Genomic DNA, 24,804 nt, shown 5'->3' with positions numbered 1-24,804 from the left:
AAAAACATTTCCCTGATCCAGATAGGGTAGGAAGACCCCATCAGGAGACTCACACACACACTTCCACTGATGACAACCTGTTGAGAGATCCACCTGACTCTATAATATCTTTGGGGATGTGAGTATGAATACACTGCTGGCTATTGTATGGGCCCTCTCAGGTTTTGTATATGTGTTTGTGATTGTAACCTGAATTATCTGCACAATGAAGCTTATAATACAGAGAAAATTCCCTAAATTCAATGTAAATAAAGGCCACATGTGAAACCTGTGCTAACAGCCCCAGGCTACTCATGATGGCTTGTTTCCATGGCTAGTAAAATCTCAGGCTCCACTCCTGGTGAAAAATTCTTCCATGCTAACCACACAGTCGGAAAACAGCATCCTTTTGGGTGGAGAGTGACCACCTTTCCTGAACGGAAAGAGGGGAAAGCCACATGAGAAACAAGGGACAATGCTTTATTTGAAGGGATGTCTTAGGGAAACACCGTTTCTCTTGGCATATCATATTTTTTCTCTCACACAGACATTTCTACTGTCCAATGCAATTAGCATAAGCTTCAATTTAATGTTTAAATGGTACTTCATCGTATTTAATACATTTTAATACATCTTATCATAAAGGACAGGTGGTGTCTCTAAGAGACAAATCAATTAAACCAGGGACGGTCCCTTAAAATAAAGGACATGTGGTCACCCTACTTGGGTGCATACTATTACCGGATATCACCGTTGCAGTTCATTTCTTACCATTAGCAAGGATTCATGTATTCCACGCCGAGCGGCATCCCGATTCTGCCGCATAGTCGCATGGCTTCTGTAGCCTGGCCGCCTGGATTCTGCAGCAATCCGGTGTGCCAGGCTGGAAATTTTACATCAGCTTTGCCGTTGTGCTGGAGGGAGCTAGTGGCTATCAATAGGTGGGTCTCCGGTCCAAGAACAATCACAGCCCATCAGAAGGCTCAATCTAGTCCCTTTATGTGGTTAAAAACAGCTGGGGTGGCAGGGGAAAGAGGTGGGTAGTGACCACCCAAGGCACCAGGCCGTATGGCCGGGCGGAGCTAGGTCGTGCAGATGGAGGGCTGTCCCTGCTTGCAGATATGGGGCCTGGGATATGGGGCACAGGCTGTGGGGCTTGGGGGCAGGAAGCCGGGAGGGGGAGTGTGACTCTGAGAGGAAGCAGGGACGGAGCTTCTTGGGGACAGAGCTTGCTGGAGGGGGCAGACATGGGGATTTCGCAGCCAGGAAGCTGCCTGCTGCAGTTTGTTTCTACTCTCTTCAAGGACACCGGACTTTTTTTTTCAGTAAATAGAGATTACACCAAGAATATCCCTGACTCGTCTCATCCATTTCTCTCCCTGATGGAAACAAGGCCTCAAGTTTTGGCTAACCGCTCCGGCCAACTGGGCAGCAATATTTAAATTCTTTTCAGTGGAGGAATGTCGCGAAATAAATAGGAGATTGGCACAGTGGGCTGCCTTATTTATTGTGATGTTCCATTCATTTCACATGGTCTTCACGTTTGCAGTGTTCTGCAGACCCCTGTATTGAGAAGGCATAACTAGAAGGCATGTGGTGGAAGCCGGGGAATGTGGCAGCTGGGCAGGTAACACATATGGCTTTTGTCACCTGGTGAGCAGGGCTGGATTAACTTTTTGTGGGCCTGGCACCAAACATAACTGTGGGCCCCCCAGGGAATGATTGTAAAAGGGGCCGGGGGCAAAAGCACAGCGGGGCGGGAGCTAGGGTTGGTCCCTGGAGCAAGGGAGGGGCCAGGGGTAAACTGCAAGCGCAGCAGGGCTGGGGAGGGGGTAAACAGGATCCCCCACGCGCCCCTGCCCACATAGAGCGGGTACCTACCTGGTTCTAGCCCAATCTCTTCGTCTCTCTCTGCACGGAGCTGCCCCCCTCCCGCAGCAGCAGGACCGGTTCTCTTCCAGTCCTCTGGGGTGGGTGTTGGGAGTGGGAGGAGCGGAGGCTAATGTGGTTACTCCTATAACCGGACTTTTAGTTTCCAGTCAGCGCTGCTAACCGGACACTCAGGTCCCGTTTTCTACTGGAGTTTCCAGTCTAAAACTGGATACCTGGCAACAGGGCTACCAGAAATGCCCGAGGGGGGGTGGGGGGGGAAGGGCAAGCAATCATTTTTAAGCGGCGTGGGGAAGCAAGTGGTGGGTGGGCTGGGGAGTGGAGAGGAGCTAGTGGGCAGGGCCATGTCTGCTGTACTGCCCAGGTAGGTTGGAGACTGTGCAGATCAGCTGACACAGTATCCCCAGCCCAGGTGACGTGACCGCCAGGGGTGGATTTAGAGTTAGTGGGGTCCCCTGGCCCTGAGCTCAGCTTCATCTTTGGGGCCCCTCCATGGGACCCAGCCAAGAAAAAAGAACATTCTCTCTTATCTCCCCCCCACCCCCGTTTTTCATTCTTTTTTTCTTCATCCTCCTCCTATAAGTAATAGCAAGTAAATGAAAATAAAGTCAGGCACCTTGGTTGTTCCTGTAATCTCACTTATTTTTCCACAGACCACTGGAAAATCGCTGGGGGTCTCAACGGACCATTTAATGATCTTTCCACATATTGTTTGTACCATTAGCTAACTACTGTAAAGCGCTTTGGAAGAGCGCTTTAGAAAAAAAATGTAAAAAACATTGGGGTGCGGGGTCTGGCCAGGAGCTAGGGCGAGGGAGGGGGCTCAGGGTTGGGGCAGGAGGTTGGGGTGTGGAGCGCTTACCTGGGGCTGGTGTGAGGGGTGCAGGTGGGAATGGGGTGTGCAGGAGCTCCCGTTTGGTGCTCGGGGGGGGGAGGGTGCAGGAGTCAGGGCATGGAGTGTGGGGGGGGGCTGGGTATGTGTGGGGGCTGCAGGAGTCAGGACAGGGGGCTGGGGAGGTGTGAGGAGGTGCAGGGGTCAGGGCAGGGGGCTGAGGGTGTGGGCTGGGGTCGTGGGGGTGCTCACAGCAAGGTCCCCAAGGTCCCACCCCCGCCTCTTCTCCACCTCCTCCTCCTCCCTGGAGCAGTGAGCATGCTGAGGCTCTGCTCTTCCTCCTCTCTTCTGCCAGCAAACAGCTGATCGGCGGCAGGGAGAGGGGGAGGGGAGGGAACACAGCACGCTAGGAGAAGAGGCGGGGGAGGAGCTTGGCTGCCCGTGGAGTCTGCCCTGCTGCAGCAGGAGCCGGCAGCATCAAGCTTCTGTCCCCACAGGAGAGAGCGGGGGGCAGAGAAGAGCGGGCCAGGCCGGGGCCCCTTTGGACTGTGGGCCCGGCGCCATGGTAAATCCAGTACTGCTGGTGGGACATAGGAGCTGATTGGGATAAGCATAGACACCGGCTGTTTCTTGAAAAGTGATCCGTAATGTCGTAGAACAGCACTGAAATTTAAATAATCATCATTAGGTTTCAGAGTTAACATCCATTTGAACTGCACAGAGACCACTCCTGTTCCTCAGAGTTATGCTTTCAGGCTGTCTGCGGATTCACTGCATTGGTTGTCTTAAAATTACTTTCACCTCCACAAAGGATGGAAATATATATTGATGACAGCTTGGATTCAAAAAGATAGTTTGAAGGCAAGTGGTGAGAGAAAAACAAATTCCACGGAAATTGTGATGAAATCACACAAAACAGAGCTCTGGCATTGTGTTCCCAATATGTCTGGCTAGAGCAGATTCAGAGATAGTAACAGATGCTGGCTTGATTGTCCTGGAAATTAACATGCTTTCATTTTTCAACACACACGATGCTGGGGAACCGTCAGTACTGATGGAAATAAACCTGAGGTTTACATTGCAGAGACACTCTCTAGGTGGGAGAGGTTAGTGCAGAGTGCGTGAAACTCTCCACTGAAACTTTTTGCTGGTGTTTTTGACTAAATGAAACATTTTATTTTGTTGAAAAAAACAAAAATTTTTGGCCACCCCTCCCCTCCAAAAAATGTAATTGGTCGATGAAAAATTGAAATTTTCCTTGCGGAAAAGTATAACCATCTTCTGAGCCACTCTAGTGCAGAGAACAAGGTCATTCTCTACATGTTTCAATTCAGTATTGTAACTCTCTTCCCAGAGATATAGATTTTTAAGGCCAGGAGAGACCTTTAGATGATCCAGTCTGACTGGTTGTACAGCACAGACCAGTGAATTTCACCCAATTACCCTGTATCGAGCCCAGTCACTTGTGTTTCACTGAAATATGTCTTCCCGAAAGGCATCCAGTACTGATCTATTGACATCAAGTAATGGCAAATCCACTTCCAAAGGTTAATCACCCTCACTGAGACAAACATGTACCTAATTTCTAATTTGGATTTGCCATCTTCTGCCCATTGGTTCTTGCTCTGCCTTTCTGCACCAGATTATACAGCCCTTTATTACCCATCGGGGTATGGAAATTGTATGGCGGGCCATGAATGCTCACAAAATTGGGGGTTGAGGGGTGGGAGGGCGCGAGGGCTTCGGCTGGGGGTGCGGGCTCTGGGTTGGGGCAAGAAATGAAGAGTTCAGGGTGCGGGAGGGGGCTCTGGGCTGGGGAAGGGAGTTGGGGCGGGGGGGCGGAGGGCTCTAGCTGGGGAGGCGGAGCTGCGCACGGGGTTGGGGTGTGGGAGGAGGTTGGGGTGCAGGAGGGTGCTCCGGGCTGGAACAAGGGGTTTGGAGGGCAGGAGGGGGATCAGGGCTGGGTCAGGGGGTTGGGGCATGGAAGGGGGTCAGAGATGCAGGCTCTGGGTGGTGCTTACCTCAAGCAGCTCCCAGAAGCAGCGGCATGTCCCCTCTCCGGCTCTTATGTGGAGGCACAGCCAGGCAGCTCTGCACACTGCCCTGTCCGTAGGCGCTATCCCTACAGCTCCCATTGGCTGTGGTTCCCAGCCAATGGGAGCTGTGGGGGCGGCACTTGGAGTGGGAGCAGAATGCAGAGCCTCCAGGCAGCTACTATAGGTAGGACCCAGAGGGGGGACATGCTGCTGCTTCTGGGAGCCATGCGGCGTGGGGCAAACCCACTACCCCACTCCCCAGCTGGAGCGCCAGAGCACCAGAGCGGGCAAAGCCCCAGACCCTCCTCCCCAGCGGGAGCTCAAGGGCCAGATTAAAACATCTGGAGGGCTGGATGTGGCTCCTGGGCCACAGTTTGCCCACCCCTGCCTTAACTCATTACTGTGATCCTTCTCTGCACCCTCTCCAGTTTCCACTAGGGGTCTCTGCTGGCATAGCTATACTGGCCAAGGCTCTGTAGTGTAGACAAGCCCTAAATCCACTTTGGAATGAGAGTGTCCACCCCTGCGGGAGCTTACTGTGCTTTAATTTATGCACATCAACTTCCCCTGTAGTTAATTCATCTTAACAAGCCCTGAGAACGGACTCACGCTCAGAGAAATGTCCCCAGGATCTGGCTCTTTGAAATGAAGTCCTCCATTTACCTACCCAAAGCAGAAAAGCAAATACTTAAGACCTTTTCCCCTTAACCAGGCTTGGGCATCCCTTTTAAAAAAGCCAGGAGCAGAAGCGACGGCTGGTGCGGGCGAAAGTTTTGCACAGAAGGAGACCTGCGGCTGGGCTTAAGAGCAGGTCTGCTGAGCCCCTCAGCCTCTCAGGTAGTCGAGCCCCAAGGCCTGGCTTGACTTGAGAAACTAGATAGGGGCGAGGCCACTTTTCTCAGGAAGCATGACTGGGCAGGTAAAGGGCTCAGCCGGCTGGAGACCGGACGTGTGTATTAGCTAAGAGGAGGGGGACAGTTTACAATGGAGAAGATAACAATGGACCACATACACACGCAACGTAAGGGGAGGTAAAGCGGAAGTAGTGTGTAGACAGAGCACGCTGTACAGGAACCGGCCCCGACAACGTAATGACCTGTGATGTAACGCAATAATTCTCAATCCGGGGTCCAGGGCCCCCTAGCAGGCCTCGAGCAGGTTTCACTGCAGCCTCCGAGGAGGGCCAGCGTTAGACTCGCTGGGGCCCAGGGCAGAAAGCTGAAGCCCACTGCATGGGGCTGAAGCCCGGGGCCCTGAGCCCCTCCACTGGGGGCTGACACTGAAGGCCGAGCACTGTAGCTTTGTGGGGGGACCCGGGGCATGGGGCCCCCAGGCAACCACCCTGCTTGCTGCCCCTTAATGCCGGCCCTGGCTTTTACATGCAGAAAAGACCAGTTACTGTGGCACAGGTGGGCCATGGAGTTTTTATAGCATGTTGGGGGGGGGGGGGGGGGGGGGCTCAGAGAGAAAAAGGTTGAGAGTCCCTGATGTAACATGCGCAATGCAACGTGTGAGCAAATGCATGTAAAGGAAGAAGGTTCCTGCATCACTTTGGATCTGCATCCGCCCACTGAGCGTGAGTCTGATCAACTCCGCACTGCTTTGCTGTAGGCCGCATAAAGGTACGTGAGCAACGACATCCAGAGTCGAACTGAATTTTTGGGAAGCCGAGGAGAAAAAGGGCTTGGAGGGAAGCCCAACAGGGTCAGTCAGGTGCCTAAATTGGCAGCCAGCTGCGCCATTACACTGTGAGGCGGTTAAGCTAGCAGGTAACCAGACTAGCTGTGGGTTCTCACTCCTGCCAGGTGCACAAACCGGAAAATTAAAAATAAACAAAACAAAACTGGGTTTGGTTCAAACTGAAACTGATGGTTTTTTTGGCTCATCGAAACAAACCTCCAAAAACTCCATTCAGGTCAGACAGAACATTTCAAATGAATTCAAAATGACATTAACTATCGATTCCGAATGGAGAGACCAGATGGGTGAGGTAATATCTTTTATGGGACCAGTTTCTGCCGGTGGGAGAGACACGCTTTCGAGCCACACAGAGTGCTTCTTCGGGTCTGGGAAAGGTCCTCCGGGTGGCACAGCTCAAAGTGAACCATTTTAACCGTTCTGAAATTTTGGTTTTCGGGGATTTTTTTTGGCCAAACCTATTCACTGAATTTGTGGACAAATCGGAGAGAGTCCCAAGGAGAGGAACAAAAATGACCAAAGGTTGAGAACACCTGACCTAGGAGGAAAGGTTGAAATAACTGGACATGTTTGGTCTTGAGAAAAGAAGCCTGAAGGGGGGACCTGATAACAGTCTCCAAATTTGCTAAGGACTGTTATAAAGAGGACGGGGATTGGTTGTTCTGCCTGTCCACTGAAGGTAGGATAAGAACTAATGGGCTTAATCTGCAGCAAGGGAGGTTTAGGTTAGTTATTAGGAGAAACTTGCTAACTGAAAGGGTAGTTAAGCTGTGAAACAGGTTGTAGCATCCCTGTCACTGGAGGTTATTAAGAACGGGTTGGACAAACAACTGTCAGGGGTGATCCAGGTTGACTTGATCCTACCTGAGCGTGGAGGGCCGGACCTGATGACCTCTTGGGGTCCTTCCTCCCCTACTTTTCTATGAACTTGACTGGAATTTGCAAATAGTTTCAGTGCCACGAAAAATGCATTGGGGGGGAGGGATTTACTATCCACCCCCCCCCACCCCACCCCCCGCAAATTCTCACTTCTATAATCACAAATCTTTTCCACATCATGGAGTTCGATATGAGCTACAACAGAGGGTGAGAGGTTTCAAGGGTGAAATTCACATGTAAAGAACCTCCCCACGCCAACCCCCCCCCCCTATATTTTCTGCAAGATTCTCAGAGAGCAGAATGATGCACAAAGCCATCATTACAAAATCATGAGATTATCACCAGATTAGAACAGAACTGGAGGCAATTACCCCTCCTTGGATGGATCCTGAGAAACCCAAATTGGGGGCATCCTGGCTTCACTGCTAGGACCGTTAACGCATTAGTTACAGAAGGCAGCAGCAAGACCCTTAGAGTTTCAGTTTCATGTCCAGGATGGAGCTGTAGATCTGAGGGCTCATGGGCACAAAACGCTTCTCTGATTCGTCCAGGAAGAACAGGGCGTCCTTGATGAGAGCTGGATTGAACCCCTCTTTCACCAGCTGCCCTTTGCACTGCTTGAACGTCCCCGTGACCTCCAGAGCGTCCTGTGTAACAAAACACACAAAGTGCTGCAGGAGCCGGCTCACTCTTTGCCACATAAGAGGATAAGAGTCTACTGCAGCTGCCTGCTAGTGGAGTCGCTGCTTTAGCTCAAAGAGGTGGAGGCTGATGCTTTTAGCTCTAGAATTTTAGCTTTGTCCCTGCTCATCCCCCATGGAGGAGGGGAACAGCATTACTCAGAGCACTGGCTGGTTTAGCTATGCCCGCACAGCTCCCAAGTGGAGATGCAACAGAAGAAGTTCTGCAGTGCTGGACCAGGTTACCTAGGTAGAAAGCTGACTGGTTAAATCTAGTCTCACATGACATACACAGCAGTACCTTTTACTTGTAAAGAGGCAGGGTGTACAAAGACAGCCTTACGCGGGTAACTCGGGAACACAATTTCTGTGTAAGGTGAATGTAAGAGGGAATGGATCACGCGATAAATTGCCCTGTTCTGTTCATTCCCTCTGAACCATCTGGCACTGGCCACTGTCGGAAGACAGGATACTGGGCTAGATGCACCATTGGTCCGACCCAGTGTGGCCGTTCTTATGTTTAGGTTCTAACAATGCCGCATGAGATGGTTTTCCGGAGACTGGTATCACACCGAACCTTTTCCTTGTACTGTGGTACTGTTGGCTTATAGCAATAAACCTGACTGACATTGGTTATTTGGCCTCTTGAGTACATTTCATAACGAACCACAGTTAAGCCTTTGGCCACACAATTTACCTACTGAGTCAGGGTCCTTCAGCCCCCCCCCACCTCCCCCCCGGCTTAAAGGGCCAGGCAAAAGGATCTCTTACCTGCAGGCGGACAAAGCGAGGAATGGCGTAGTTTGGCAAGAAATCCTTGGCATGTGTGTAGAGTTTTTCACCATCAAAAACCATCCCCTCCTTCAGTCGTATTGCTGCCATTCCAATCTTGCCTTCGTGTCCTGAAACACACACACAAAGTGTCGGGCTTTGTCCAGACTAGGCGTTTTAAGGCATTATGTGAAGCAGGCATTAGCTGGCCCAGGTTAACTTTGGCTCTGTCTACACTGCACAATTATCCCGGGTCTGAGCACCTGGGTTAGCCTAGCCTGGGTGAGAGCCTCTCTACGGCAAAGCCCTACTGGAGTTACTGTCTCTGCACTCACTCACGTCTGTGTCTGGGGGCACAGCCCACGGTTCTTTGCACTCAGACGCTCTAGGCTTCTTTTGCAGTCTATAGCATCAGTGGCAGGAGAGCTTGTCTGTCCTTCGGGGGGAATTGTGGGAAGGGCACTGGAGGATTTCCACATTCAAGTGATTTAGCCTCACTGTAAAGCAGGCAGGTTCCAGCCTGAGTTAAAGCAGAGCCCGGGCTCTAACCCGACCCTGCAGCTGCGTCAGTGGGCCCAGACTGAAAGCGCTTCCGGACCCAGGCCAGAGATTTGTTCTGTGTGAACTGGAGAGACTTTTGAGCTAAAACCAGGGTGGGAGCCCAGGTTAGCTGGGCAGTGTAGACATACCCTGTGAAGTGCTAACATAACACTTGGGTATCCTAGCCTAGGCGAGGTCGGGTGATCAATTTTAAACTCAGAATGAACATTATGACCATCTAGTCTGATCTCTTGAGAAACCCGGGCCAGAGAATTTTACCCACCATTCCTGCATGAAGTCTACAACTTCTGTTCAAGCTACAGCAGATCCTTTAGAAAGAGACATTTAGACTTCAAGTGATGGAGAATCTACCACGTCCCTAGACCAGTTGCTCCACTGGTAAATTCCCCTCACTCTTAAACACTCGCATCTTATCACCAGCCTGAGTTTGTCTAGCGTCCAGCCGTCGGAGGAGCCTTTTGGTGCTAGATGAAAGAGCCATAGGCTTTGTAGGCTTTGCTCATGGCACCTCATCTCTTGGATAAACTCAGCAGACAGAGTTGTTTTCATCTCTCACTATAAGGCTGGTTTTCCAGACCTCAGATCATTGGGTTTGACCAGAAACAATTTTTTTATTATATTTTTCAGAACTGCCAGTGAACTAAAATCTCCATGATTTGCACAGCTCTAATGACCATATGCTGAGACCTGGGCACAGATTTTTCATGGAAGGATCCGTAGATTTTTCAGGCCACTCTGAGCATCAGGCCTCACCTCCTGAATAACACAGGGATTTCTGCAGTGGAGAGAACTGTTCCTCCAGGCTTTGCATGGCTTTCTTCAATCCCAGGGTCCCTCCCCACCCAAAGAAAGACACAGACCCCGACACAGACACGCTATGCAACGGCTTTTAAAAGCCGTCTCAGGAGGGATGCTCCCGTGGTGAGCCACAGTGTCAAGGTGACATGAGATGTCCTGCTGCTGGGTACGCACCTGGGACCGGCACCCCGTAGACGTTGACTTCCTGAATGAACTGCACTGCCGCCAGCGTCGTCTCCACCTCCGTCGTGGCAACGTTCTCTCCTTTCCAGCTGACGAGAGAGAACAGAGGAATCTATTTTTCCATCCATCCATCCATCCATCCATCCACCCACATGGATTAATAGATTTCAAGGCCAGAAGGGACCACTGTGATCATCTAGGCTAGCCTCCTCTAGGCTTAGAAGGTAAATGATGGTACACAAACCGACGAAAAAATATTTCCATCAATAATAATCTAAATTTACAGATCGGCAAAGTAAGAAAAATGCTGCTCATTAGAATCACAATCCAGGGATGTAGCCTTTTGAAATGGATGCACAATAAAACCAGGTATTTTTTGTTGATTTAAGGATATTTACTTTGTCGATTTTGACATGCGATGTTGATCATTTGTTCTTTAGTGGTTTATAAAGCTTTTAACTTTTTGAACCTCAACATCTACTGACACTAAATAATTGTCAGACCTTCCCCCCTGCAGGATTTTGTGCAGCTGTGAAAATTTAAATGGATAAACATCTAAAAAAAAGTCTTTAAAAGAAACATCGCTATCATCCTTTGAAATAATAAAAAAATTAAGAATCGAATTCTGCCAGGCCCCACTATGGTTTAACGCCTTCTGTCGACATACACTGTGTCTCCAGCAGGGGGCTCTGCTGTCATGGGTATACCAGTAAAGCATGTGTAGTGTATTGTAGACAAGCCCTAGATCGCTTTTCCAAATAATACATAGGGTACGTCTACACAAGCACAAAGAGACCCACAGCAGCAAGTTTTGAAGCCCAGGTTAACTGATTCGGTTTCATGGGGCTAAACATAGCTGTGTAGCTATTTGCGCTTGGCTGGAATGGGGTGAGAGGCGAGGATCTTGGAGCCTGGGTTCCAGCCCGAGCCCGAATCTCTACACTGCTCATTTTAGCCTGGCAGCGTTAGCCCTGCAAGCCCAAACCAGTTGATCTGGGCTCTAAACTCAATGCCACGGGGTATGTATTTTATTTATTTATTCAATTATTTCTTTCTTTATTTTTCCTGTGCAGACATAAGTCCCTCCTAAGTTACTTTAGTGCTTTTGACAGTTTTTCCCATGGGCTTTATTTTATCTTCTATGGCTGATTCTTCCACCTCCTGCTTGCACTTGCCTATAGGGGTCAGGCACACAAGAGCAATCTGAGTTAGGCTCCTGAAAACCCAGCCAGACCCAGACAGTAAATTCTTTGGCTCCTGGACCATCTTTTTGTAGCTGAGGGGAGGCAATGTGGCCTAGCAGATGTAGCACCCTACTGGGACTGAGAAGACCTGGGTTTTGTTCCCAGGTCTGCTGCTGGGTGACATTGGACCTGTCACGCTCCCTCTCTGTGCCTCAGTTTCCCCATCTATAAAATGGAGGCAATGAGCCCTATCGCCCTTGTAAATTTCTCTGTGAGAACTAGTTACTGTTATATCTGTGTGTACAGCACATCACACAATAGGGTCCCAGCCACTTGTAGGGTTTTATAGGTGCTACCAGCATCGGGCTCCCCAGTTCATCCCACCCGTGAGGGGATAGCGGCTGGATCAAAGGAGGTTAATGGCTTGCCGCGGAACCTACCGGAACGTGTCTCCCACCCGGTCCTGGAAATATATGAAGCCCTCATGGTCTACCATGAGGAGGTCTCCGCTGTTGAAATAGAGGTCTCCCTTCTTCATCACATCCCTCAGGACCTTCTTCTCCGATTTCTGGCGGTTGCCCGCGTAGCCGTGGAATGGGGCGCTCTTCGTGATCTTCACCACCAGCAGCCCCGCCTCGCCTGGAAGGGAGAATGAGAATCCCAGTGGATATCCCCCTACGTAGCACAGCCCATCCCGGCCAGCTTTCAGAGTCTTCCAATTGGCATAGGTAATCCACCTCCATGAGAGGAGGTATCTAGCGTGATGGAAGGGTCTACACCGGCTTAACTATGTTGCTCGGGGGAGGGGGGGTGGCTTTTTCACACCACTGACCAATGTAGCTGGGTCAACCTAACTTTTTAGTGTAGGCCCGGACTAAGAAAGGAGGGAGTTTCACTGACTCTGAATAAACGTGAGTCATAATGCCAGTAGAAAGAAACAAAAAGGGGGGGACAGCTTGTGCCTAAGGTTTTTTTATCCAGAAACTGGGGGGCAGCCGAAGCGGGAAGCTGCTCATGAAACACTGGATCCCTTCAGTGATGACGTGGGTATGCTGGGAACCCAGTCAGAGGCAATAGGTAACGTCTGCTAGAAAAGAGAATTTAGCTAATATAGAGGCATAAAGCCTGAAGATGCATCCTGATGTTTATTTTTGGTGTAACTGTTACCCGGGGTCTCCCAGGAGTAACTAAACTGTCTTACTCCAGGAGGTGTCAGGAACAAATGAGTGGGGACACAGCAATTTCCGTCTGATAAATGATTGATACAAGTGAGCATGCTCTTATCTAAAACTACTATTTACTAGCTATTAAGCACACACACACACTCATAGGCAATAGGTATAGGACATCCCAGATATAGTTACCCACAGTCTGAGATGGTTTTGAGTAATCACCAGCCGGACTTCCAAGGGGCTGTCTTTCCCTCCATAGAATCAAAGAATCATAGGAGATTAGGGCTAGAATAGACCACAGGAGGTCATCAAGTCCAACCCCCTGCTCAAAGCAGGACCAACCCCAGCTAAATCATCCCAGCCAGGGCTTTGTCAAGCCGGGACTTAGAAACTTCTAAGGACGGAGATTCCCCCGCTTCCCTAGGTAACCCAGTCCAGTGCTTCACCACCCTCCTAGTGAAACAGTGTTTCCTAATATCCAACCTAGACCTCTCCCACTGCAACTTGAGACCATTACACCTTGTTCTGTCATCTGCCACCACTGAGAACAGCCGAGCTCCATCCTCTTTGGAGCCCCCCTTCAGGTAGTTGAAGGCTTCTATCAAATCCCCCCTCACTCTTCTCTTCTGCAGACTAAACAAGCCCAGTTCCCTCAGCCTCTCCTCATAAGTCATTTGCTCCAGCCCCCTGATCATTTTCAGTGCCCTCCACTGGACTCTCCAATTTGTCCACATCCTTTCTGTAGTGGGAGGCCCAAAACTGGATGCAATACTCCAGATGTGTCCTCACCAGTGCCGAATAGAGGGGAATAATCACTTCCCTTGATCTGCTGGCAATGCTCCTACTAATGCAGCCCAAAATGTCGTTAGCCTTCTTGGCAACAAGGGCACACTGCTGACTCATATCCAGCTTCTCATCCACTGTAATCCCCAGGTCCTTTTCTGCAGAACTGCTGCTTAGCCAGTTGGTCCCCAGCCTGTAGCAGTGCATGGGATACTTCTGTCCTAAGTGCAGGACTCTGCACTTGTCCTTGTTGAACCTTATCAGATTTCTTTTGGCCCAATCCTCCAACAATATGGACTAGGTCACTCTGGTCCATATCCCTACCCTCCAGCATATCTATCTCTCCTCCCAGCTTAGTATCATCCGCAAACTTGCTGAGGGTGCAGTCCATCCCATCATCCAGATCATTAATGAAGATGTTGAACAAAACTGGCCCCAGGACCGACCCCTGGGGCACTCTGCTTGATACCGGCTGCCAACTAGACATCGAGCCACTGATCACTATCCGTTGAGCCCGACAATCTAGCCAGCTTTCTATCTACCTTATAGTCCATTCATTCAATCCATACTTTTTTAACTTGCTGGCAAGAATACTGTGGGAGATCGTCCAGATATATCACGTCCACTGCTTTCCCCATAGCCACAGAGCCAGTTATCTCATCATAGAAGGCAATCAGGTTGGTCAGGCATAACTTGTCCTTGGTGAATCCATGTTGACTGTTCCTGATCATCTTCCTCTCCTCCAAGTGCTTCAAAATGGACTCCTTGAGGACCTGCTCCATGGTTTTTCCAGGGACTGAGGTGAGGCTGACTGGCCTGTAGTTCCCAGGATCCTCCTTCTTCCCTTTTTTAAAGATGAGCACTATATTGGCCTTTTTCCAATCGTCTGGGACCTCCCCTGATCGCCACGAGTTTTCAAAGATAATGGCCAATGGCTCTGTAATCACATCAGCCAACTCCCTCAGCACACTTGGATGCATTAGATCTGGTCCCATGGACTTGTGCATGTCCAGCTTTTCTAAATAGTCCTTAACCTGTTCTTTCACCACTGAGGGCTGCTCACCTCCTCCCCATACTGTGTTGCTCAGGACAGCTGACCTTGTCTGTGAGGACCGAGGCAAAAAAGCATTGAGTACTTCAGCTTTTTTCACATCATCTGTCACCCCCATTCAGTAAGGGTCCCACACTTTCCCTCACCTTTTTCTTGTTGCTACCATACCTGTAGAAACCCTTCCTGTTACCCTTCACATCCCTTGCTAGCTGCAACTCCAGTTGTGTTTTGGCCTTCCTGATTGCACCCCTGCATGCTTGAGCAATATTTTTATTTTCCTCTCTAGTCATCTGACCAAGTTTCCACTTCTTGTAAACTTCATTTTTGTGTTTAAGCTCACCGAAGATTTCTCTGTTAAGCCAAGCTGGTCGCCTGCCATATTTCCTGTTCTTTCTGCACATCGGGATGGTTTGTTCCTGCACCCTCAATAAGGCTTCTTTAAAATACAGTCAGCTTTCCTGGACTCCTTTCCCCCTCATATTAGCCTTCCAGGGGATCCTGCCCCTCAGTTCCTTAAGTGAGTCTAAGTCTGCTTTTCTGAAGTCCAGGGTCTGTATTTTGCTACTTTTCTTTCTTCCTTTTGTGAGGATCCTGAACTCAACCATCTCATGGTCACTGCTGCCCAGGTTGCCACCCACTTCTACTTCCCCTACCAATTCTTCCCTGTATGTTAGCAGCAGGTCAAGAGGAAAACGGCCCCTGGTTGGTTCCTCCAGCACTCGCACCAGGAAGTTGTCCCCAACACTCTCCAAAAACTTTCTGGATTGTCTTGCATTGCTGGATTGCTCCCCCAGCAAATGTCAGGGTGATTGAAGTCCCCCATGAGAACCAGGGCCCGTGTTCTGGAAACTTCAGTTAATTGTCCGAAGAAATACTCATCCTCCTGGTCCGGTGGTCTATAGCAGATGCCCACCACGACATCACCCTTGTTGCTCTCACCTCTAAAATTAACCCAAAATTAACACCCCACACGGTGTCCTGTTTTCCCTTGGGGAAATATGGTCACCCTAATAAGACTTCCCTACCTCACATGGGTTGCGTTTGGATAAATGCATCAAAGCCCATGAGTTGGTCAGATACAAGTAATGGGGACCAAAAGACCTTTGCTAGATGTTCTATCTTGCCCGTTAGCTGGGAAATTTGACTGAGTGGACACAGGCAGAATGAAATCCAATGTCTGGAAACTGAACCCAGACAAATTCAGGCTAGAACCAGGCATAAAATCTGAAGCAAGGTTAATTAGCCACTGGCAGCATAGCAAATATAGGGCAGTGTACCCCTTTCAATAGCATCTGAGTCTGCTAGGGGCACTCATGACAATGTGGTAATTTTCAGTCATGTTTTTATGATGCCCATGTATGCCTCAGTTTCCCCTCTATTTTGCACTGCTCTCTGGAGGGGCAAAAAGGTACTCTGGGGGAAGCGCAGGAGATGTAAGGTGTGTATGACCCCCTCGCTGCCCAGGATGCAATCAACGGGACCATTAAGGAAACCTATTGGCCAGAGGGAGATGGATTCCCACCCCCAGCAGGGAAGCTGAGCAGAAGTCCCAGCTTGAGAGCAAAGGACCAGTGGCAGGCCGGGGAGGAGGAGTCGGCTTTCGGGAGCGGCTGAGCACGGAGCCTGGAATGGAGCCCGTAGAAGCTTCGCTTGGCCAGAGGGACGATGTCTTAAACATTGTCTCCCTGTGCTGAATCAAGGACTGAGTTCCAGTTCGCCAATGAACCCAACGGTTTTGGAAACGCTGCCTGGTGTCACTGCAGATACTTGCTGAGGTGCTTAGACTCCAGCTGAGAGACTTTTCCCCTCTTCGTGCCTCAGTTGGACATGCTGGGCAGCGCTCATGATGTGAAGCAGGAGGGCCGAAGCGCAGAGACTCAGTCTAGAAGAGGGTGAGGCCTGGCCTGATGGAAGGAGCTACCCTGGGGCACTGAGGGGTTCCACCAAGGGACTGTTTAAAAGCGGGGACGCAGCCTTGGTCCTGTGGCTCCAGGACAGCACTCGCTGTGTTCTGTAGCAGTGTGGGAGTAACTAGGCCCAGCATGGTTGTGTACAGCTTGACAACACCATTGTGTGGGAGCTCAACTGTGCCAAGATCCTGTCTTCCTATTGCGTTGTCGTGTAAAGAACAACAGACACAACAGGAGCAACTTGCCATGGGAGGTAAAGTGGATTGTGTGTCACTGGATCAAAGCTAGCCCGGGGGTGTCTACACATACTGCGAACACCCCTGCAGCCTAGATCTTGGAGTCTCTTAATCAAGACTGGGGGTATGTCTACATGGCAACTAGACACCCATGGCTGGCCCGTTCCAGTTGACTCGGGCTGCAGGCTGTTTCATTGTTTTGACTTCTGGGCTCGGCCTGGAGCCTGGGCTCTGGGACCCGCCCTCCTCACAGCAATGAAACCGCCCCGCACCCCGAGCCCCACGAGCCGGAGTCAGCTGCCACGGGTCAGCAGCAGGTGTCTAGTTGCCGTGCAGACATACCCTGGATGATTGTCTATAATGTCACCCTGTAACTCAATCAGACGTTCTGGGCTTGATGAAGGAATTACTTGGTGATGATCTCTGGCCTGTGATATGGAAGAGGTCAGACTAGACTATGTTAATATTGTGTTCTTCTTCTCTATTTAACTCTCGTGATTCTTTGACCAAAAAATTCTGGAATCTTTTCTGTGTTAAACCAAAGTGCTGTCTAAACTCTAGCGTGGCCAGGTGCCTGGTTTTAGTCTGGAAAGTCAGATCTACTGACCGGACACCCAAAGTCTGGTTACTGCAAGCCAGGGAGGCAGGGAAGCACTGGGTCATCATCTGTGCCAGCCCATATTCAGCCAGGGCCGTCTCCTACCTTCATTAGGCAGCTGCAGCTCCCAGCCCCGGCTCCACAGGCAAATCCCTCCTGACCCAGGCAGGGGTAGGGAGTAGGAGGAGAAAAGGGACGAGCGACAGGGGGAGGGAGCAAGAGGAGTGGGCGAGGGTGGGGCCTCAGGAGAAGAAGTGGGGCAGGGGCAGGGCTTTGGGGGGAATAGGTGAGACGGGGGTGGGACCTCACAGGGGAAAAGGCAGGGCAGGGGAGGTTCCAGCACTCCTGCTGGAGTGTCCGGTTTTTAAATATTACCAACTGTAATGCCAAAGACTGTTTTGTTTTAGACTAATGGATGTCTCTAATTTAAAGTAGGACTGTATTTAACCATCTCATCTGCTTTTCCGCTGACCTTGCTGACCTAGTCCACATGCCTGTTAACTTCCATGTGAGTTGTAGTGGACAAGATGGCGTAATTGATGAAGGATGGCTATAAATGACAACATGTAATTGATAAATCGCACAGGGCACGTTTGGTACAGCAGATGTGTTCTATAATGAATGTCACAGCATTGAGTAACGTATTGACTGATGTCCGAGTCATTAAGAGCTAATTATGGAGACAGATGGTCTCAGTACAGATACAGTAGTTATACCTGTCATTGGCTTATTGATTCAGTAAATTGATAATTTTCCAAATAAGATCAGAGCATGAGAAAGAAAGATTTTGAAGGATTTTCTTTCTCTAAAATCAGTATATAAGGCATGACTTTGGGGGAGTTAGAAGCGAAGTGAAGTGAAACGCGATGCCTAATTTCTCCAGTTTTGGATTGGTATGTACGTTTCCTTTCTGTATTCTGTACAGTGCTGTATCAAGTATTTGATTGACTTTCTTAAATGACACTTCAACCAAATTAGCTATTTAACATCATGCCCTATTAAATTTGAACGTGCCAGGAAATCTGTGAAAACCTTGTCTATTTGATGTGTGCATGCAATGGCTTAAAACCCCCGAGGACAGGGCTGGTGACGTTGAACTAATTTTGCCATCCCCTCTCTGAAAAAAACAGGGCATGAGTTTTGCAGATTCTGCAGCTCCGTGGCTCTTATTCATCCCTGCTATCAACTATTCCACTCTCTAATTAGGGGACTTATATGGCTGCTGTGAGTACTGGAGTGTCTCACAGTCTTTTAATGCTCTGATTCTTACAATTCCCCCTGTAAGGTAGGGCTGGGCTACTAGCCGCATTTCACTAAAGAGCAACCAAGGCACAGATCCTCAATGGTATTTAGGCACCGAGTTTCCCTTATGCTCAATGGATCTGGGCCTAGGTGACTCACCTGAGGTTGGGAGTTGAATTCAGGTCTCTGAAGTGCCAGGCCAAGACTGTGACCGCTGCACCATGCTTCCTCCCCAAGAGGCCCGCTCCCCCCATCAGCGCCTCCTGATGGCCAGCTTTTAATTCTTACCTGGGGGGACTCGGATGCAGCACCCTCTCTCATCTCGCACGGGTTCATCCCGCTCCACGTTGTACCGGATGAACTCGAAGGGCGCGAGCATCTGGAGAGCAACGGGGCGACACAGACGGAAATCAGCTGGAAAAATGACACCAGCATCCCTCGTGTGCCCATTATCAGGATCTGCCACCTTCCCTCCCCACAGCCAGTGATTCCGTCTGGTCCTCGAGTGATTTTCACCTGCACGCAGCCCAACAGCTGTGAGACTGCAGCTATCAAAATGTTGTGTTTTGATTTGGGGCGTATTGTAAAACTTCCAAAGTGAATTAAACTAAACCTAATTAAGGCCACTTTCATTCTGAATAACAGCACCCACACAGGGATTTAATGTGGTTTAACTAATCCACATCAAATTCACACCTCTAGTTAGTTCGGATTAATTTTCCTGGATGTCCATGTGTAGGCGAGCCCTCAGTTTAGTTTAATTCCCTTCCAAAGCGAATAAAGGCAAGACAAATTAAGGCTACAGTACTTTAATTCTGAATGAAAAGTGTCTACACAGTGTCTTAATCTGGTTTAACTAATCCACTTTCATTCAGATTACATGCCTCCATGGAGATGAACACTAATACATCATTGACTATGGTCTATGGCCAATGAACCACACTGATTAGCGTGGGTTGACCATTGTAGGGGAGGCAGAATAGCATTCCTCACCTTTTGGACGAAGTTGACCCTTCCCACGGCTCCAATCTTCCCCGTGTAGTTAACAAACCCAGTGTTCCCCTCCGTGGCCCCATAGAACTCGCAGATGCGGATGGGCCCAAAGCGCTGGAGGAATTCCTTCCAGACCTCCACCCTCAGGCCATTACCCACAGCCAGCCGCACTTGGTGCTCTCGTTCGTTCTCCCTCTGCAAGGCAAACGGGGCGGGGTTCCAGGAGCAGCACAGAGAGGAGGCCAGGTCTCGCCCTGGGTCTCACGCTTGTTCAGGCAGCTACCAAGGGTCCCATGCACCATACATTCCCCCATGTAAGGGGCCAGTGGCAGCCATCCAGGGAGTGGGCGCTGAACATTCGCTTTCAATATCAAAAGAAGGAGAAACCCAGCCCCTTTATGTGGCAATAACAGCTGTGGGGCAACCACCCAAGGCAGCAGGCCACGTGGCAGGGCAGAGCTAGGATGTGGGGCAATGAGAGGGAGGTTCCCTGGTTGCAAACGTGGGGGTTGGGCTGTGGGAGCAAAAAGCCAGGAGGAAAAGAGCGAGTGTGACTCTTGGACGAAGCAGGGATGGAGCTTCTTGGGCACAGAGCTCGCTGGAGGGGCAGACATGGGGATCTTGCAGCCAGGAAGCTGCCTGCTGCTGTTTGTTCCCACAGTGCTCAGGGAAACAGGACTTGGCATGTTTGTTTGTTGTGGGGGGTGGGGTTGGTGAATAAACAAGATCACACCGAGAATATCCCTGACTCGACTCATTGATTTATCATCCTCGCGGAAACACCCCTGTAAGACCCCGGACTGGGGCTAAAGTAGCAACGGTGCCACAGAAACCCTATTTTGAGGCCAACACAAGCCAGAGCTCCACCGTGCTGCATAGGACAAGGGACCTTAGCTAGGAACCTAGAGGGCCTTACAGGTGAAATCTCCCCGTGCACATTTGACAGCTACCCTCTTGGCTGACACACCAGAGACTGAACCAGCAACCTCGGCACTAAAAGCAGGAGCTGCTACAGCTTAAGACTGTAACAGACTCATAGCCATTGTAGGTTGGCATGGGGGGCGGGACTTGTAACATACACTCACCAGTGGTTACACAGAGAACTGCCACCATAAGGCATCGATACCCCTTAAACCACTATTTTGACCATTCAGGTGGGACATACATGGCCCGATCTACATTGATGTCTGATTCACAGAGGGTCTATTACAGCTTCCAGAGTCTGGCCCCTTTCGCTCAAGCTCTAGGGCATTCTGATTTTTAGCTCTGAAAAATCCCAGTGGAGTTGCTTGAAAAATGTTTGTTCGTTTGTTTACTGTTGGAAAAATGGCAAAAAATGTGACTACTGAAAAATTTCAGCGCAAGCCCAAATACTTCAGTTCTGAAATTTTGCTGTGGTGTTCATAGGACAGCTGCCTCTAGCTGGACTACATCTCCCATAATGCACCATGATGACAGAGAAGAGACAGTAGGTGCATCATGGGAGTCCCTGGTTGTTGTGCATCATGAGAAACATAGTCCAGGTGCCTGATACTCCCATTCTCCTCCACAGGTTGGGCTCCTTGGTTAGACTACATCTCCGATGATGCATCATGATACCCCTCTTGAAGAGGGGAGGCAGTAGTTGCATCATGGGAGTTCCTGGTTGTAATGCATCAAGGGAGATGTAGTCCACTGGGGAGCCTGACCTATAGAGGAAAATTGGAACAAGAAGCAACTAAACTATAACTCCCATGTGGCACCGTGGAAGCATTTCAGAATCAAAATATTTCAGTTTTCAGCTGAAATTTTTCGATTTTTGGGCTTGGTTTTTTTGACAAAAAATCCCAGTTTTCCACAGAAAGTAGATACTTTCTGTTAAAAAATTTGCTTAGTCAAAAAAACAAATTTTTTCCATCTAAAAACAGTTTAGAGAGAACATTTTGGACCAGGCCTAACAATGGTTCATTCTCTGTAGTTGGTCAAGATGGTGGTCATCATAGGCCTTGAACTCATCTCTGAATTTTACCCTCAGGTGACGGATTGGATAGGTATATAAAGGGTTAAATTAGCTTGGCTAATGACTATATCACCCTTGCCAATTTGTGTCAAGAAGTTCTGGGAAGGCCTGGAGAAATCGTGTTGGAAATACTGAACTTAAAAAGCCCCAATTACCAGGCATGGTCCTAACCAGTTTTAGCAAAGAACGGAATTCAAGGAGCAGTGACAATAGTCACGTAGGTTCCAGTCAGGAGCGGTGGAAGCTCCCTACAAGTGGGGGACCCACTGGCGCCTGAACCATGGCCCCGCCTCCACACCACCTTTTCCCCCCTGAGGTCTCACCCCCTGCTCACTCCTCTTCGCCCCCTCCACCCCATCACTTGCCCTTGTGGCCAGTGGGAAGGATGGGGCCATGGCTCCTGGCCCCCCCTGTTCCAGCACCCCTGGTTCCAGTAGACAAGGCATAAAAAGGTGAACTCTTAAAACATTTGTTGCTGGTATCTGTCTGACCAGTTGGCACCAGCCAACTTGGGTTTAAACTAATTCTGTTATAAGTTGCCGATCAAAACTTATCACTGCACGTTATTGTATGGAGGTGATGACTGCCTAGGCATTTAAGGCTAGTTTGGAGCAGTTGTGGCCTTGGCCTTCTGGATTTAATAAAAGATTCTGTGGTTAAATTGGTGCCGTGTTGGTATCCTGTATTAATAATAATAATAACAATACGACGTAGCGGACTCCATACTGCTTCATCCCACCTCCCCCATTGGGATTAGCAACCAAGGACAATCTAGCATCCCCCGATCCCGGAGAAAGGCGTTGGGTTACCTTGGGCGCGTTGCACAGATAGCGCATCACCTCCCCTACGTACTGGATCACAGAGACATGGTATCGCCGGCAGTCATCCCAGAACTGGGAGACGGAGAACTTGGGACGCAAGATGCAGATGGCTCCTAGGGGAGAGGGAAGGAAAGGTGATGGGGGGCATGTGAGCCCCACTGAATACAGCCTTTCCAGTCTACCCTAACCCAATAATGGCACTGAAGAGGCAACTGGTACATTGCTTATCCCACTGATTTGAATCGTCCAGCTATTGCCTTATGTTCTGCCTGACAATTTGTTAAATCCACTTGTTGTATCTCCTCTTATACTCCTTGGGGCCGGGACCATCTCTTTGTTCTGTGTTTGTACAGCGCCTAGCACAACAGAGCTACAACACCTAGGTGACATCATAAAACAAACAATAATAATAATATGGCAGGAGTCACCAGGTGGCACTGCTGCATATAGGCGTTTTCTTGGTGTTAGAGCAAATGGTTAGTCTTTGGAGACATGTCTGAATTATGGTTAGTTTTGTGAAGCAGTTTCTTTTTAGGGGGAGCTGTGAGTTTCTTTCTGACTAAAGCTGATTTTTGAGGCATAGTTAGTTGCTCCCAGTACACCGATCATTGGTGGCAGACTGAGATTTCTGAAAGAAAGGATTTCCCCTGCATGCTGACCACTGTTGTAATAATTGGGACTATAAATTTGTCCTATTTTTAAGCCCAACTATAAAAAGTATGTAGAAGTTCATAAAATGTCACAATAACCTACAATAACAAATGTCAGTGGGAAAAGGAAAACTGAGGTAGTCTAAACAAAAAGTCCCATGGAGATAACTCAAGGACTGTCTTAAAGTCATGCTTGGTAAACCCAGAAGACGTGGAACTGTCAATTAATGAACCAAAATTGTGTGTCAGAAACTAGGCCTAACTGGTGGTCAGAATAATGAGGGGACTGGCTGTTCCACTCATGACTCCCTTTGTGCATCCTTAAAGAAAGAGATTTGCGGTGGGGGAATAGAAAAAGAACGGATGGAGGCTATGTAGAAAGCTTCACCATCATGGCTGCCACCCCCACCATCTCCTGGGACATCTGGCCTCTGCCCTAATCCTCACAGGTGTCCGGGTCAGAGAGAGGAACCCAGATGATATCACCACCCATACTGGCTCCAGCTGAACCCCACACACAATCTGAGATGAAACGGGATCAGATTCGAACATCAGCGGCAACAGCCACAGCTCCAGCCCACCTCAGCTAACGTGATCTCTTTTCCCCAGAAGGATACTTACCATTTTTGGTACCATCGGAGAGACTGTCAGGCAAGCGGTGCTCTCCTTTAAAACTCTCCAGATAAAGGGAAAGGGGACAGGACGTGTTCACGTGAAAGCCCTACTCAATACTTTACATTTCAAAGGCGTTAGCTGGTTTTCCTTCCTTTCTGTATCTTTAATAGCAGGTTAAAAAAAAATTGACTGTGCGTTTGCCGTGGCCCTAAGCAGGCTGAGCTCTCTGGATGCCAAACCCTGAATCTTGTTTAGCACTGTTTAATGTTGGACAGGGACTGGGTTGTGTTAACACCTTTGGCCCACATATTCCATCTAAATTAATACAACACCATCTCTGTGCAAGGCCTGGCATATATAATGTAAAAATAAACAACATGCCTTTAAGAATGTATCTCCTCCAGTGGAAAGCCAAGTTGTGAGGCTCTACAGCTTAAGAAACTTAAGGAACATAAGTATGGCCATCCTGGGTCAAACTATTGGTCCGTCAAGCCCAGTATCCTGTCCTCAGTGGCCAGTGCCAGATGCTTCGGGGGAATAAACAGAACAGGGCAATTATTGACTGATCCATCCCTTGTTGTCCAGTCCCAGCATCTGGCCGTAACAGTCTTAGCCATCCTGGCTAATAGCCACTGATGGACCTCTCCTCCGTGAACTTATCTAATTCTTTTTTAATCCATTTATGCCTTTGGCCATCCCTTGGCAGTGAGTTCCACAGGTTGACAACTGCGTTGTGTGAAGGAGTACTTGGCAAAGGGGTGACAATAACCTGAACAAATGGGTTTCACAGGAGCTAAATTCCACGTGGTTTAAACTTCACGCTCAGAGAAGAGTTTTAGAGTCCAGCTCGGCAGAATTAGCAATAACTTAGGTGGGAAGGGAAGGGCCCATCTCTTTGTTCCATGACTGTACAGCGCCTAGCCCAGCGGGATTCTGGGCCACGGCTGGGGCTCAGGGTCATAGAGTTTTAAGCTAGAAAGGACCATCTGATCACCTCTCTGAGCTCCTGTATGTCACAGGGCCACCCACTCCACCAAGCACCTGCCCGCTAAACCCAACAACTGAAATGGGACCAGTATATTACAGCCCACAGGAGACATGGTGTGTGCCACAGGCAGAGAATAGGAGGGACCCTATGCAAGGCCCCGCAATGGCAGTGAAATGGTTAAGTGAGATACACCCAGATAATTCTGGCATGTGAGCCACAAGCTGCAGTGGAAGGTGAAAAACCCCTAAGGTCCCT

The 24,804-nt window shown here is 49.4% G+C and overlaps 1 protein-coding gene across 2 annotated transcripts in view; it reads right to left on the bottom strand.

Annotated features, from left to right (window-relative positions):
- Positions 1–6,589: 6,589 nt before the first annotated feature.
- SLC27A5 (solute carrier family 27 member 5) overlaps positions 6,590–24,804 on the bottom strand; it is a 30,143-nt gene continuing 11,928 nt past the window's right edge. The window contains exons 4-10 of one of the 2 annotated variants that reach the window (XM_027829569.3): positions 22,285–22,409; positions 19,477–19,671; positions 18,772–18,862; positions 11,932–12,130; positions 10,299–10,396; positions 8,766–8,896; positions 6,590–7,961 (exon numbers count right to left, since the gene is read on the bottom strand). In XM_027829569.3, the coding sequence (XP_027685370.2) occupies positions 7,785–7,961; positions 8,766–8,896; positions 10,299–10,396; positions 11,932–12,130; positions 18,772–18,862; positions 19,477–19,671; positions 22,285–22,409 (1,016 nt within the window). In that variant the 3' untranslated portion in view covers positions 6,590–7,784. Of the gene's footprint in view, positions 7,962–8,765; positions 8,899–10,228; positions 10,397–11,931; positions 12,131–18,771; positions 18,863–19,476; positions 19,672–22,284; positions 22,410–24,804 lie in introns of those variants that run through there. The other variant, XM_043534446.1, reaches the window with a different exon arrangement.

The sequence above is a fragment of the Chelonia mydas genome, chromosome 23, assembly GCF_015237465.2.
Source record: "Chelonia mydas isolate rCheMyd1 chromosome 23, rCheMyd1.pri.v2, whole genome shotgun sequence".
NCBI lineage: Eukaryota > Metazoa > Chordata > Testudines > Cheloniidae > Chelonia > Chelonia mydas.
Note: the sequence above shows the minus strand (reverse complement) of the source record. Positions and strands in the feature narration are given on the sequence as shown.